A 16,777-nucleotide genomic window follows, 5' to 3' on the forward strand; every position below is an offset into this window, starting at 1 on the left:
CGTTGTTGCAGGAAACAGACACACTACTGTATTGATATATGCAGTTTATCTAGTCATATTTCCTGCATTCCAGCATATTTCATCTGCATTTACACACTTCATCTTGATTGCTTTGAGCGGAAACAGCTTCTCTATGGGGAAAACACTGTCCAAGCTACTGAAGACATTCGGTGCTTTCCTTTTCCTTCATTTTGATTTATTTGTTTATGTTCAGTGTCAATTTGGATTTCAGTGCAAGGATGTGAACCTTCCATTCTACTGACTTTATGAATAATTTAATCGCTTTTTAGATGGTAACAGAGTTACTGAGAATCCTAATATAAGCAGTTGGAGATACGCCAACACATGCTAAAATATGTAAAATAATAATAATAAAACTAAATAATGTTACGTTGTTATTAATGTAAAAAATGTAGATAAGTTCATAGCAAAAGTCTGTAATTCATTAATTAATTCATTTGTTTCATGTTCAGTCACTCACGCGGGCACATTGAGCGCGCGAGCCAATCACCGCGCGGCGCCTGCTGGTCCTCGAGCGCGCTCTCCAGCGCGGCGCACACTACGCGCGGATGACAGCAAGCGTCGCGTCGCGTCTCTCAATCCCGCGGATGTCTCACGTAAACATGTTCTGCTAGACACTAACAGAAATAAGAAAACGACCGAGACATCATTCAGGTAAGACTGTGTTTTGACCGTTCTGGCAGCGCGTTTCTCTCACACCGTCCGATTTAAACGCATTTTGAACGCAATTAATCTCGAGCTTGTTTATGTTTTCATAATTTTACCTCAAAAACAACCCGAGAACATTTTGTGCTTCATTTTTGATCGTTGTCACGGAAGTCCATTCGATTTGGTTTCGTTTTTGTTTTGTTGCGTTGCGCAATTGTGTGCTGGTTTTGTTTTGTTTTCGTCAGTATTGTTGCGTGTAAGGATGCAGAGCTGCAGTTACATGCATGAGAGGATGCACAGTGTTCATGACAATAACAATGATCACGTGTTTCATTATGATGCTCATGGTGAGTTTATATAACGCTTGTGTGATGCTGGAAATGTATAGAGCTGTTACATAAACGCCAGGAGAGTATGAGTGTCGATTAAAAGTGTAGAATCAAACGAGACGAAGAACATAATTTTGTCGGTCTGTCTATCGTTCGTTCTGTCTATCATTCTCTCTATGGTTCTGACGTTATAATTTCACCCACCATTATCTATCTATCTATCTATCTATCTATCTATCTATCTATCTATCTATCTATCTATCTATCTATCTATCTATCTATCTATCTATCTATCCGTCTGTTGTTTGTTCGTCCATCCAATCCATCCACCCACCCATCTATCTATCTATCTATCTATCTATCTATCTATCTATCTATCTATCTATCTATCTATCTATCTATCTATCTATCTATCTATCTATCCATACATCCATACATCCATACATCCATATCTATCTGTCTATCCATCCATGGATATGTCATATAAAGTATGTTTGTGTAACATTCATTTATTTGAGGATTGTGCGTTTCAAATAACGAAAAAGGCTTGAGGTTTTTCATTTCATCTCCCATCCCAGTTGTTTAGTCCATATGTTCATAGATTAGCTACGCCTGACCAGAGGACGCAGCCATTCGCAGAGTTTGGCCCAGATTTTTCAGTTCTAGGTTATGTTGTTAAAAACACTGACTTTTGACGTCAACTATTACCCCAATACCTAAAACAGACGTTAAAAGTCGAAGCCTCAAATCATGGCTTAGAGTTAGACTGTGCACCTGACATCATGTCATAGTCTGCATCATTAGTGCATCGTTACAGAGTCAGTGTATGTAAATTGCCATGCTGGAGACAAATAGACAAATAGTCTATATAAATGAGGAATGGGCGGCGGATGATGTAATGAAAGATGTCGTCGTTGACCCGATCAGTGGCAGCAGGGTGATCTGGGGTCATCTCTGAACGTTTGTGAAGACATCATGGAGACGTGTTTGTCTGCTCTTTACATTTATGCATTTGGCAGACGTTTTTATCCAAAGCAACTTTCAATGCATTCAAGGTTTTGCATTCTCTCTAGACATTAAACAGTCAATATTTGTCATTGCATTATTTTTCAGTGAACAGATATCAGTTTTCCTGTGTTAACTAACTACTGATATAGGTTTAGATTTATCTGTGTACTCTTCCTGTTTATGCGTTACATCATATCCTGTTTCTGTGACTTCTGACAAGTCCATTCTTGTCAGTCTTTTTGTGTTGTTGACATTTATTGAATTACATGTTCATGTTTTGCTGATATAAATAGTTTTTTTTGTTTGAAATAGGTCAGTTTATTGTCTGAGCTCTCATCTGTGCAATGCATGACCAGAAGGCGAATGCATATCATCATACGCTCCACCAATCACAGATTCTCTTGAGGCCTGTGTGTGCGCATGCAAAAAAAGCATTTCTCCCTCTCTGACGCCTCCATCATACTCTGTTCTTTTCTGAAGTTCACAGATTTACCTCCAGTCCAGCATTAGACACAGCAGCAGATGTCTGTCTTGATTGCTGTGTTATATTATAAAACCATTCAAATTGCACTCAAAATTCCATAGTTATGTTTCCATACATCATACAATAAATATGATGAACTAAGAGATCTCGTATAATCAGTTAAATCATTAGCAGTAGCAGTTTATTCTGTTAATGATTGCAGAAATTTTATTGACTGGGTGTGTTAATGTGAGTATTTAAAGGAACTTTTGTTTTATTGACTGATATGACAAATTGGAAATATGGACTTGACTGACTCTTTTTATTTATAACATAATTTTTTTATCACAGTTATACATATATCACAAGATTTATATATATATATATGTGTGTGTGTGTGTGTGTCATGATTTTAATAAATAGGTATATATCACAAGATTTTAATATGTATGTATATATATCACAAGATTTTAATATATATGTATATATATCACAAGATTTTAATATATATGTATATATATCATAAGATTTTAATATATATTATATATATATATATATATATATATAGGTATATATCACAAGATTTTAATATATATGTAGATATATCACAAGATTTTAATATATATGTATATATATCATAAGATTTTAATATATCTTATTTATATATATATATCACAAGATTTTAAAAAATAGGTATATATATCACAAGATTTTTAATATATATGTATATATATATATCACAAGATTTTAATATATATGTATATATATCACAAGATTTTAATATATATGTGTATATATATATATATATCACAAGATTTTAATATATATATATGTATATATATCACAAGATTTTAATAAATAGGTATATATCACAAGATTTTAATATATATGTATATATATCACAAGATTTTAATATGTATGTATATATATCACAAGATTTTAATATATATGTATATATATATCACAAATTTTAATATGTATGTATGTATATCAAGATTTTAATATATATGTATATATATCATAAGATTTTAATATATCTTATTTATATATATATATATATCACAAGATTTTAAAAAATAGGTATATATATCACAAGATTTTAAATACATGTATATATATATCACAAGATTTTAATATATATGTATATATATCACAAGATTTTAATATGTATATATATATATATCACAAGATTTTAATATATATGTATATATATCACAAAATTTTAATATATAGGTATATATCACAAGATTTTAATATATACGTATACGTATACTGCATATTTGTTAGATATTATATACTGCTTCATGCAATTTGATTGTAATTATATATCCTATATTGGAATTATTTCAAGCTATTTTGATAATCCAGTGATTTCAATTCTTAACAAATGCAATTCGATTATTTCCTCTCTTTATTTGTAACTTAGTTACAAAAAAACACAATATCAATATACAATATTCAATGTCAAAATAATGAATCGATCTGAAATTAATGCAGTAACACCAACTAAACTCCCAATTTCTTCCTAGTTTTGATATTTCTATCTCGGTCACTCTTTTTTTAGCTAGAAAGATAAGAATGTTATCTTTTATTGTCACTCTGGCCGGCTAATGCCAGCGATAGTGGCGATGTCACTGACTCAACCGTGTGTATGTAGTACACTAGACTGCACAAAGGGCCCATAGAGCTGAATGACATGATTGAGAGTGATTCATAAAGGTTTGTTTCTTTGTTGAAAGAGAAGTAAAACACAACGCTCTTGAATAGGGACATCTTCAAGTGGATTTTGAGGGTCCTCTTGTACATTGACTGTACTCGAGGAGTTCACTTTGGCCTTACAGAGCTCTTCTGTCCGACCATAAAGACAGATTCATCTACTGTAGCCCATGCGTCCAGTGTTACGGCCGTGTGACGTAACCTCTCTGTCTGGTTTGGGACAAGATACTGCTAGTGCGGGTCCAGACTGTGTTGTATAAAGATTGACTAAGTGGTTTAAAACATAGAAAAGAAGAGAAAGAGCTGCTTTGGCTTTGTAGAGGTGTCATGACATTGCACTATGGGAGCTTCTGGGAGGTGAGCATTCAGCATCTGTGAGAAAATTAATTACTTTGTGTTCATTATTATTACAACCTTAGTAATTAGAAATGCTGTTTAAAGTTGGTACCTGGACAAATGTGTGATTAAGGTGCATGTGATGCAAAATCATGTGTAGTCAGACTTCACATGGACAAGTACCGCCCACTTAGACAGGAAGAGACGTGCAAAGCGACCAATCACAGTTGGTTTTATTTTTTTGGGGCGAGTCTTTTGCTTTGAATTCGAGTGTTTTATCATGTTAAGATGTTTCTGCACTGATTCAATCATTTACTTTCTTAACACATGATTCAAATCAAATGCAAATTCCAAACCAAACTTTTTTTCTTGAGTTCTTGATGTAAATGTTGTAGATAATCTCATATTTTGCTTTGTGTTTGATTTAAATCACATAGAGGAAGACACAATAAACAAAGTCATTTAAATTTTTGTAAAAATACATTTTTATTGTATTTTGATATCTTGCTGTTTGAAAGTTTAATGTGCTCACAACAGTGTGAGTGTGTAATGGTAAACATCGCCCCATGAGAACATATCGAAGGGTTTGTGTTTAATTCTGGACCGTTACATCATGAAGGAAACACTTTTTCTCATCCTTGTAATGTTTGACCTGAAGCAAACTGTGCTCTAGAATAACTACTGTGATTTAGTGGTGTTTAAAGTCTAATATCATGATACTGTTGTCGTTTTCTATCATGATGTATCATACTGTATCATGATGTAGTTATTTTTGTTGGAAACCAAAATGTTTTTTATGTATTATTAAAAAAAAGTTTATAAAAAGTTTTTTTTAACAAAAATTTTTTTATTAAAAGTTTTTTTTATATTTTTTATTAAAAACCTTTTATTAAATTTTAAAAAAAAGATTATATAAACATGAGATAATGCCTATTATTAGTAATCCTGCCTATTATTAGTAATTTCATACCTTTTTACTTGATTTATTTACTCTTTCTATTTGGAACTTGATGGACTCAAACCAAAGGACCAGATGAATCAGAGCAAATGAATAAATCAAAATTAGCTTAATAGTATAAAACATTTAATATTAACAATATTAATAACTAATATTATTAGGGGTTCAAGCACGAAGCCATAAAACTGATTGTGTACCCCAAACTTTAGGCCTAGAGACTTAAAACTTGGTCAGATTGTAGTAGTCTTGCTCACTACTCTCAGATACATGGACTCAGGCAAATCCACCAATAGGGGGCGCTACAGCGATCAAAAACACTGTATTTTCCATTGAAATCCTCGGCTCAAGACAAAACGTTTATCTCTAATTTAATTTACACCAATAAAATCTTTCTGCCATTTTGAATTTTCCGAACTCTTCATAGGCCATTTGTCTGATTCACTCAGTAAGCCTAGTTCACACTACATGATTTTAAAGCGTCGGGCTGAAATGTGCACCGACCACACGACACAACGTACGTGACTGATCCGCAACAGGAGGTAACGCACTACACTACAACAACTCTGTCACCCAACAATTCTATCTTGTCTACAAACCACGCTTTGCCACGATAAATCACGCGAAAAAAACGAACCGGAAATGACGCGAAACAGCACGCGCGCCGATACCCAGCGAAAAAGACGAAGAACACAACACTCGAATATGGATGTCAGACAGAAACTAGTGCTGCAAACTATTTGCGCGATGAGTTGCTATGAGAAAAAATGCAAAAAAAGAAAAAATAAGATTTACCCGGTGACCTCAACCCATGCCTTGCTCTGATTGGCTGTAGCTCATGACATCATGTGAGGTTGAGTCGTGCGACAGCTCTGGATATCTAGCATGCTAGATATTTTTCTGGGGTCTGCGAGGCGTCTGCGAGCGTCTTTGATGCGTTGTTGGCTCTTTCATACTAATAGATTGGCGAGTGTTCATCGCCCGCTAATCCCCCGCGATTTGCATGCAATAACACCCTGACCTGTCGGCGAGCTCAACGATTTTCAAATCAGGCTTAAAAACATGTAGTGTGAACTAGGCATGACATGCATCATCTAGAGTCCCCCATGGCAAAAAGTTGTCTAAAGAACTTCGATTGGTAATTCACGCTCATGACAGGGACGCTAAAACGGGAACGCAAAAGTATGCAGGGCTACTTTCACTAAAATGGCTATTACTCTAACGCTATGAGATATTTTCACCAAACTTGTTATACTTATCATGAGCTCATTCTGTGGTCACTCATTCTATGGTCCTCTGCTGCCATCTACTGGTTATAATGTTAACTATAATGTCATTATACGCACTAATATAGTTAAAATCACTATTATAACATTTACAATCACGTTTTGTCAAATTTTATCACTTCATCCTTAGGTATCAGTTTTGACAATTGTGCCACATGATTAATGTGAAACCTTTAATTAATGTTTTAAAACACTTGAACCCTGTTAGTTGCTACTTGCAGCTATATTTATTATTATTATTCCTATTTTGCATTGCTCTTTGCTTTTAACCAGTTAATATTCATTTTCAATACAATACTACTATTGTCATTTCAGCTGCATCAAGAAGCAAGAGGAGCGAGTCAAAGTGAGCGACACTGACGTGGAATCCGAGCGCTGGAGGGGCAGCAGAGGGCAAAGGTCAGACTAGAGATGCTAGGCTATGTCAGGCTTCTACACAATAAAAGTATGTATTTCACTGGTTATATGGAAATACATGCGCTTGATTATATCTAAGATGGTACACTGGAAATTAGTGCAAACAAATTGAATTGGTCACAACATGTAATTTTGGTGAGTTTTAAGATTATTGACTACAAGGGGACTTTAAAATGTATTTAATATATTTGATAAATTATGTGAATTTGAATACATTTCATGTGTACAGAGTAAGTAAATAAATGAAATGAATTATAAATAAATAAAATAACAAATAAAAAACATTTCTAATGTTCCTGAAATCTCAGCTGAAGATTAAACAAGATGGCCTGAACTGATTTTGGATGGGTAGTGCTGAACTGGTTATAGATGCAGTTTGATCAGCATGAAAGTTGTCATAACATGAACAGTGTGATATGGATATACACTACAGACACTTAATCATGTCTAAATGTCTTTGCTTTAGATACAACCTATCAAAGCAAGTGTCATTGATTATTAAATAAGATGCACAAACTCATTTTAAAATTCACGTTCTTTACCAGCAACATGGAGGAGTTTAAAGTTCAGACCGCCAAACACCCTGTACCCAACAGTTCGCCCATGAGGCCGCACAGCGAGCACTCGAAAGAACAAGCAGCCAAACGCCTGTCCTCCGCATCCAACGGCACGAGCGATGGAGGAGCGGGCTGCAAAACGCCTGTGGAGATCACTGCGCTGGAGGAGTCATTCCGGCGCTTCGCCATTCACGGAGACACGCGAGCCACCGGGAAAGAACTGAACGGCAAGAACTGGTCCAAACTGTGTAAAGACTGCGGCGTCATCGATGGCAAGAGCATCACACTCACAGACGTGGATATAGTCTTCTCCAAAGTCAAGTATGCCATAATCTGCACCACTTCCACACATTTAGGAGTTACGGAAGTCAAGTCAAGTCAAGTCACATTTATTTATATAGCGCTTTTCACAATACAGATTGTATCAAAGCAGCTTCACAGTGATAACTGTGAAGCTGTAAATGAAGTAAATGTCCCATTAATTTTCTATACAAAGGCCTTCACACCAAGGTTGTTAACTACACTCAAAAAAATTATATGTTGGCGTTAAGTAATTTTATTTCGTCAACAGGTTCCACATTACTGGATTACATTAAACAAACATTATTTGTTCATGTAACTTCAACATCATGAAATTAAGTCATTTTAACCGACCCAATTTAAGTAGTCTCAACGTAAATTTTTAAAAAAAAATTAAATTGTACATATATTTAAGCAGATTGAACACATGGCTCGCACTATATTGCCACCCTCTGGATGTACGAATTTTACTTAACATAAATGGGATTTTGTACTGTTAAGTTGAGACATAATTACATAGACCTTAATAGAAGGAAAAAAAACATTTCAAGTCAAAAAAACACAATTATTATAAGTAAGCTAACTATAAATATATTATGTAAAGTGCACAACCTTCCTAGTTCACTTTTTTGAATAAAATGTATTACAGAAAATATAAAAAACAAACTTTTAAAGAGCTTTTTTTCCATCCTGCTTTTAAAGAGCTGGAGCATTTAAAGCTGCAGATGACAAAACAATTGCATGCTCTTATAAACAGAGCATTATTTTGCGTTGGTGTGGATGCTAATAGTTATCTTTGTAGTTATCATTCTTGGTGTGAATGTGCCTTAAAAGTGTTAATGAGTTGATACACACAATAAGATGAACTTATACTTATTTAATACTGATGAAATATTCAATTAATTTCCATCTACCTTCTTGGATCACTCACTTTGAGTTTGATGCAGTGTATCCTGGGATTGCATGGTCTATGAATTACACATGCTTATCTTATATTCAGGATAAAATGTTGTGCATCAATTGCCCACGAGGGTCACGATTACGCTTTCAACCAATTGGATTTTCCGGTATAGTGTGATGGAAGCACATGTGGCACTTTAATCCATGTCATGAGCCCTTTAAATGAGGAATATTATGACATGTTCGTTCGTTCGTTCCTGGAAGAAAATCTAAAACTACAATGTCAGGGAAGAAACAATGACACTGACATTTTTCATGCTCAAACAACATTAAAAAAAAGAAAGTTAAAAATGCAAAATGCATTTAAAAACTGGGATAATAAAAATGCATATGTCAAAATATTAGATCGGTGCATTAGCCTTTAAAGTGTAGGAGTGTAACTGATATCTTCTGTAACAGTAACATATTTTCCTTTAATCATTGCATGGATTTTTGCTCATGCATATTTGTGAAATATGCAATGAAGAGGAGTCTTGCTGTGTTGATGTTTCTCAGGCTCATCCCCCACAGCCACAGGCCATGATGGCTCATCCCGAATAACCCTGATGACTACAGCACAGAAAGAGTCATCGCTGCTTCAATAGGGACAGATTTTCACGATGTGCCCTTAATATAGAGCAGCGTAGACACACTGATCCGTTCAGTTTGAGATGTTTAGAAAACACTGCTCGAGGAGGAGAATGAATTTATCAAATCTTTGTACTATTTATGCATTGCGGAAATTCTCTGCCTTTTATCAAGAGATTTGTTTTCCCCCGACTGAGAGAGAATAAAGAATATTCAGAACGAGAAACGAATGCATGCAATATGTGTGCTTGCACACATTTAAAGGAAAAGTGAAAATTCTGTCATCATTTACTCACTCTTACGTCATTCCAAACCTTTATGCTCTTATTTTTAAACATTTTCACGCTTTTTCATAAACCATCTGTAAAGCTCGAAAAAATACAATACACAAATACAATATATTCCAAGTCTTGTGAGTCAAGCAAAATGGAAGTTATTTCAGTTAAATATGTTAATCATTTTATTTAATTAGAGAAGTTTTTCTTGTCATCTTTGAACTTGATTGCATGAACACATGTGCAGTCAGTGTGTGTGTGTGTGTACAGAGGCTCAGGCCACAGATAAGGAGTTTAAAAGGGACGCTGGAGTCGATCAGCATCACAGAAGTAAAGACACATGTTTGCTGTTTAATCAGTGAGGCCCATGACAGATTAAAGCCCCGATTCATCGTAATGATGCTTGATGAAGCCTTGCCGCATTTAAAACAGCAGCACGCAATGCAAACACTAAAGCATTCCCCTGTTCAGCACATAATACCACATTATAGATAAATACACATGAAAAAAAAAAGTATTCATTTGGGTCGTCACTTTAAAATGATGGTAAATAAAAGCGAAGAGTTTTTGATTTTTATATATATATATATACAAGTTTGATAAAAATCATCATTAAAGAAGAAAATTTCAAATGGCATTTAGAGGCTTTTGCATCTGAACTCTTCATATATTCACATAGAAAACAGTTATTTTAATCCTAAAACCGTATTCTGGACAAATGTGGGCAAAATAGTTTTGATTTATTTAAAAAAAAAAAAATACTTCCCTTGATCTGAGCGGTACAAGACTTGGCTACTTTTCCTAAGTTTGCCTCTTGAACACAGACATTTTTTTTTTACTCAATTTTACAATGTTAAGTGGGTGAAAAAAACAACAACTCCTTAATCTTGTATTTGGGTCAAAAATGGGCACCCATAGAAATGAATGGGAAAAACTGTAATTTAGAGCATTCTAAAAATTATAAGACATCAGGTGACAGCAAAGTCACTTCATCTTTAGGTTTTTCGCACTAAGAACTTATTGGAATGATATTTTAATGTAGTTAAAAAAATAAAACATAAAAATAAGCATAATTTACATAGAAAATATGGTACTTTTTGAAGTAAATAAATTCAAAAATACCCCCAAAATAAAATAAAACACCATAAATGGAAAGGCAAAACTTTATATAAATATAACATTTATAATAAAATAAAATTAGGATAACACCTGAGTCCTCTGTGCCCACATTTGTCCACAATTACAGGATTAAGGGCTATAAAGTGAATACGGTTTGAGGGCTACAATGTAATAATATTTCACTGTTTTTTTGCACCCTGGTGAGCAGAAGAGACTTGTTTCAAAAACATTAAAAGTCCTTTTGACCAATATGTAGGGTTGAATATGTCTGTTTATGACTATGTAAATATGAAAGCATTCAGTGCATACTCATAGTTTAGAGAGGGAACAGCGCTGAATTTCTTAGCTGACATTAGGCAGCAGCGAACAGTCGGAGCGCTGAAGGATCGCACAAACAAAACCAAGTCAAATTAATTATAAAGCCAAAGAGGCGTGTTTACCAAAGCTTGTTGCTATGACAGCAGGTTGCTGGGGGAGACCACAGGCTTTATGGGGCTTTGTTTAGGTTCTTGGTCACCACGGTAAAACTGTTTGTGTTTGTGTTACTATGCTCTGTTTTACCGTGGAAACGAGAAGCGCCACAGTGGAATTAAACACGGTTGCTTTATAGAGTCAAAATGTAAATCCTGCTTTAAGCGCAGATAAATCAATTATTTCTGCTAACCAAAACTGTTTATCATACAGACGTAAATGAAAGACCGTCGAGTTTGATTGGACGCTTGGCCCTTGACAGCAAGAAATAAGATATGAGAAGCATCCCGTCCTCTTTAAAAGTTGATTAAAAGTGAATTTGAGTCTGCTGGCCGTGTGTAATGACCCAAACGCTGGAGCCCTGACATGTTTGTGTTATCGCACACGGCTGTTTACACTGCGTCTGTTCAGACGGAGAGCATGCCGCGCTTTCAGAGGCCTTTATCGAGGCAGTTGCCACGCAAACTCAAATGCATATTTCATCCATTTACTCGCCCTCAAGATGTATTATTCTGACGTTAAGCAGAAGAGGTTCGGGACCTTATATTTTCATTTGCATGTGTCACTCTCTGACAGACCGGCCAATCAGATCTAAAGCAATCCTCGTGTGTTTACAGAAGCTCTTTTAATCAGGTCTTGGAGGTTTGTGCCTCGCTATGTGTTTATATTTGATGCCACAATATATACTGATGAATTTATCATCTATTTGTCTTTGCTTTATGTAATTGTTTTCTAGGAACAAATCTGGCCGCACTATTACATACAGCCAGTTCAAAGAAGCGCTGGCGGAGCTGGCCAGGAAACGCTTCAAAGATAAGAGCAGCGAGGACGCCGCGGAAGAGCTTTACAAACTGATAGAAGGAAAATCACCCGTTATATCTGGAGTCACGGTAAAGCCCAGAGCTAAAGTGCTGTTCTTTCTCCAAATCAATACACATTTATATTCGGAAACTTACTAGCACGTCTCATGTTCATTGCCTCTTTAAAGGAGTAGTTAACTTTTAAAAAAAAATTTGCTGGTAATTTACTCACCCCCATGTCATCCAAGATGTCCATGTCTTTCTTTCTTCAGTCGAAAAGAAATGAAGGTTTTTGATGAAAACATTCCAGGATTTTCTCCATATAATGGACTTCAATGGGGTCCAAATGAAAGTTTCAGTGCAGCTTCAAAGGGCTTTAAACGACACCAGACGATGAATAAGGGTCTTATCTAGTATAGTGAAACGACTCATGTATCAAAATGGTAATTTCGTTCATTTCGTTCGTTGAATGAACCAAATGACTCGAAAAACGAGTCCGAACAGGAGAGTCACGAACACGCATCACAGAACAGAGCAAGGCGAACATTTGTGCTTATAAAACTTAAACTTTTTTATTTATTTCTGAAATGACCAATCGTTTCGCTTGATAAGACCCTTATTCATCTTCTGGTGTCGTTTAAAGGGGTGATGAACTGAGTAATCAAATTTTCCTTGAGCTTTTGACATCTAAGAGGTCATATTATAAGAATATCCTGTGAGTTTCAAAACTGAAAACGTCCTTGTTAGTCCAATAAAAGCTTTTATTGGCACCAGGCTCAGCAAACGACTCGTTTTACAAAGTGGGGAACTATGACGACAAAGAGGATAAAACCCCACCCCCGCAGGAGAAGATCGACGCCTACTTCAACACGGCCGGTTTAGCCCCGCCCACCGATTACACGCATAGCTAAATAACATAGGCTTGCCTCGTGATGACAAACCGGATCGAGAGTGAAACTAATAATAATTTGCAAAACTGTTATCTACTCACAGCAGTGGGCGTTTACTTCCAAGTCTTCAATGCGAGACGCCCATAAAAACCGAGCGTTTTTCAGCTGGGCTCAAAACTAGGGTAGAAAATAGCTTATTACTTATTCATTTTGATGTTTTGTAATGTAAAAACCAAGCGAACGTCATAAGTTGACCTCAGACAACAATGTAAAAAAATTTAAAAAGCCAGTTCATGACCCGTTTAAAGCCCTTTGAAGCTGCACTGAAACTCTCATTTGGACCTTGAACCGTTTGGTTCCCATTGAAGTCCATTATATGGAGAAAATCTTGGAATGTTTTCATCAAAAACCTTAATTTCTTTTCGACTGAAGAAAGAAAGACACGGACATCTCGGATGACATGTGGGTGAGTAAATTATCAGCAAAAAATCTGCTACTTTTTTTTTTTTTTTATAATGAACTACTCCTTTAATTGATGTATACCTCACTTGTATATAATAGTATCCTGTTTTTCTCAAACTGGGGATTCATGGACTTGACGTGAACATGCAAATGTGTTGTTAAATTAATAAAATATTAAATTAAAATCTCAAAGGGAAAATTTAAAGTTAAAAGGGTTCGTTTGGGAATCCTTGCTGTTGTATGTGGATCAAATCTACTCACTTATTTATTAATCATTTATTTTAAATGTACAGTATGTGAATAATAGTGTTTACAGTTACAGCTAAACTGTCTGCTGATTTTTAAATGTGATAATAGTGGTGATTTTATCTTTTTTAATTGTGAATTATCTTTGAATTAAATGAATACTTTTATTGGACACATTAAATTGATCTAAAGTGACAGTAAAGACATTTATAATGTGACAAAAGATTTCCGTTTTAAATAAATGCTGTTCTTTTGAACTTTCTATTTATCAAAGAATCTTGAAATAAATGAATCAGGGTTTCCTCAGTTCAGTATCAGAACTGTGTTCAACACTGATTCTTGAACAGCAAATCATCATATTAGAGTGATTTCTGAAGGATCATGTGACACTGAAGACTGGAGGAACGATGCTGAAAATTCAGCTTTAATCACATGAATAAATTACATTTTACAATATATTCACATCGAAAACAGTTATTTTAAAATGTAATAATATTTCACAATATTACTGTTTTTGCTGTATTTTTGATCAAATAAACGCAGCCTTGGTGAGCAGAACAGACTTCTTTAAAAACATTACAAATCTTAAAGCAAACTTTTAAATACATCTATACATTTTCACAATGTAATCTTGTTCTTCCAGATCCATTGTTTTAAACGTCAGAAAATGTTCATTATACTGATGGCGCTTTAGAGGAATAACACTCCCAGAAAAAAGAAAATAATGAGACGACTAAATGAAGAGAACTATTCCTATTCAAAGTTTCTTTCTCTTTCTCGACACAGAGAGCCGTGGCTTCTCCGACCGTGTCCCGTTTGACTGACACCACCAAGTTCACCGGATCGCACAAGGAGCGCTTCGACGAGACGGGTCGCGGGAAGGGGAAGGCGGGACGCGTGGAAGTGGTGGACACGTCCGGATACGTCGCTGGATACAAGCACGCAGGGTCATACGAGAAGAAGATTCAAAAACCTCCACAAAAACCCATGTGAGATTCCCCATCCAGCAGTGAACGCGAAACCCAACTCTAAAGCACAAAGGGGGTATGTCCTTTTTTCTGTGAATAACATTGAGTTTATGTTCCTCTTCCTTTAAGTGTTTTATTACTTTTAACTGGAACGCTGTTTACATCCAAACACTGACGTCACCAGCCGGTACGTTCCTAACAAACACGATGATGCCAAGAGAAAGACAATATTGCACGCTGTATTAGTGTTTTTTGCAGATAATCCGTCGTAAATATTGACATTAAATGCATATATGAATATTTGGGATTTGTGGCTTCTCTTATGATGTAATAGAGTCAGGCCCGAAATAGAAGTTACGTTCAAACGCTTGGCAATGCAACGAAAGTTTCAACAATGTTTGTGCCATTAAACAATTTGCATTATAATAGCACACAAAACTGAGCTTGCAAAACTAGAAGTGTGATCACGTATTTTATATTTTCCACTTATATTGTCCGTTACCCTGGAAATCAAACTCATGACGTTGCTAGCAGCATGCTTGTAAAGTATGTTTCAGGCCAAAGTTAGGAAAAAACAAGGGGTCATGACATGGATTTTAATATGTTCCTTGAGGTTCATATAAAATGTTGGTTTTTTTAAAAAAAACAAGTATATATGCGGAAAAACAAATTTTTTCAACCTTCATTCTGAAATTTTTAAGGCACGGCTCCTTTAAGGCTTGTCAGTAAATGCCTTATAATTGGTTAACGTCATTGCATAGGAAACGGCATCAACGCCCACTTGCTATTGTGGCACGGTTCGGCTCGCTTTGCTTCTCGGCTCGGTACGGCACAGCTCGGTTTGCTTTAGCTCGGATGCTTTTACCGTCTCAAAGTGGGTGTGATTAGTTTAAAAGCAGTCGCTACAGCGGTGGCTGTAACTGGCTATTTAAAGGAGCCGTATGCAAGATTGTGGCCAAAACTGGTACTGCAATCACTTTCAAATTAGGGTGTATCCCCGCCTTCCCCCATGACTCGAGGTTGCCAGATATGCTGCAGGATCCAGCAGGAATTTAGGTTGCTACAAGAAGCTTCCAATTGCAAATGACGAGTTTTTTTTCTGTTAATTATTTATTTCGGACTTTGTAACAAAGTATTTTGGATTCAAATCGAGTTTTTTGGGGGTTTCACAATGTTAAAATACGTATCCGATTCCAACCCGTTTGTATCTGCAGCTGTGGTAACTAGATAAGAGCTGGCAACCCGAATGCCACAACACTACTGAGTCCATGATTGGTAGATCGGTGGAGGGTGACGCATCAGAACAAAACACAACATGACATCATCAACATCAGTCAAGGGCTGCGAATCGACTTCACTTTTTAAATGACAATATCCTGGCCGGACTACTGTTGTCAGTGATACAAGTATTTGAAATGAACATGATTTCTTAATGTCTAGTGACATATCAGGGAAAATGTATGATTAATTGAAATAAATTTCTTGCATACAGCTCCTTTAAATGTAGTGGGTTTGGTTTCTCACGTCACAAATACAATGACGCTGGTAGTGACGACCAGTGTTGGGTGTAACTAATTACTGTAATTTAATTATTTTTCCCTTGAAAATGTAAAGTAAGGGATTACTCTTAATTTATCTGTAATTTAATAACAGTTACTTCTGATGTAATTGAGGTAAATACTGTGTATAGATCAATCTGATCTCACAGCGATTCGTATGCATTTTATGAGGTGTCTGAATATTACGACGGCACTCGTACAAATTCGTATGAATTATTGTAAAATATGTATGAAAAAAGTGTGAAATGTCATGAGATCAGACATAAAACAATAGTGGGTTTAACATCAAAATGTATTGTCTGATGCTAAAAAGTATGTTTTTATAATGTAACCTTCTCCACTTTGGTCAGTTTAAGGATAATTCATGCAATTTTATAGTATTTATTTGAAAGAATCAAAACAGATTCATGTCTATCCTTGTATT

At 35.5% G+C, this 16,777-nt stretch overlaps 1 protein-coding gene across 3 annotated transcripts; it reads left to right on the forward strand.

Annotated features, from left to right (window-relative positions):
* Window positions 1-519: 519 nt before the first annotated feature.
* On the forward strand, window positions 520-16,279 carry tppp (tubulin polymerization promoting protein). Of its 3 annotated transcripts, none has more exons than XM_039660977.2 (5): window positions 520-675; window positions 7,078-7,207; window positions 7,725-8,057; window positions 12,165-12,318; window positions 14,613-16,279. In XM_039660977.2, exons 3-5 carry the CDS (start codon window positions 7,729-7,731, stop codon window positions 14,817-14,819), a joined length of 690 nt encoding a protein of 229 aa, XP_039516911.2. In that variant the 5' UTR covers window positions 520-675; window positions 7,078-7,207; window positions 7,725-7,728; the 3' UTR covers window positions 14,820-16,279. The 3 variants fall into 3 exon arrangements, with proteins under 3 accessions (XP_039516911.2, XP_039516910.2, XP_088974163.1); XM_039660976.2 differs by having other exon boundaries at window positions 521-675; window positions 7,078-7,161; XM_089118037.1 differs by lacking the exon at window positions 520-675 and adding an exon at window positions 4,472-4,542 and having other exon boundaries at window positions 7,078-7,161.
* Window positions 16,280-16,777: the final 498 nt, after the last annotated feature.

This window comes from Pimephales promelas, chromosome 12 (assembly GCF_988280905.1).
Source record: "Pimephales promelas chromosome 12, fPimPro1.hap1.1, whole genome shotgun sequence".
Lineage (NCBI taxonomy): Eukaryota > Metazoa > Chordata > Actinopteri > Cypriniformes > Leuciscidae > Pimephales > Pimephales promelas.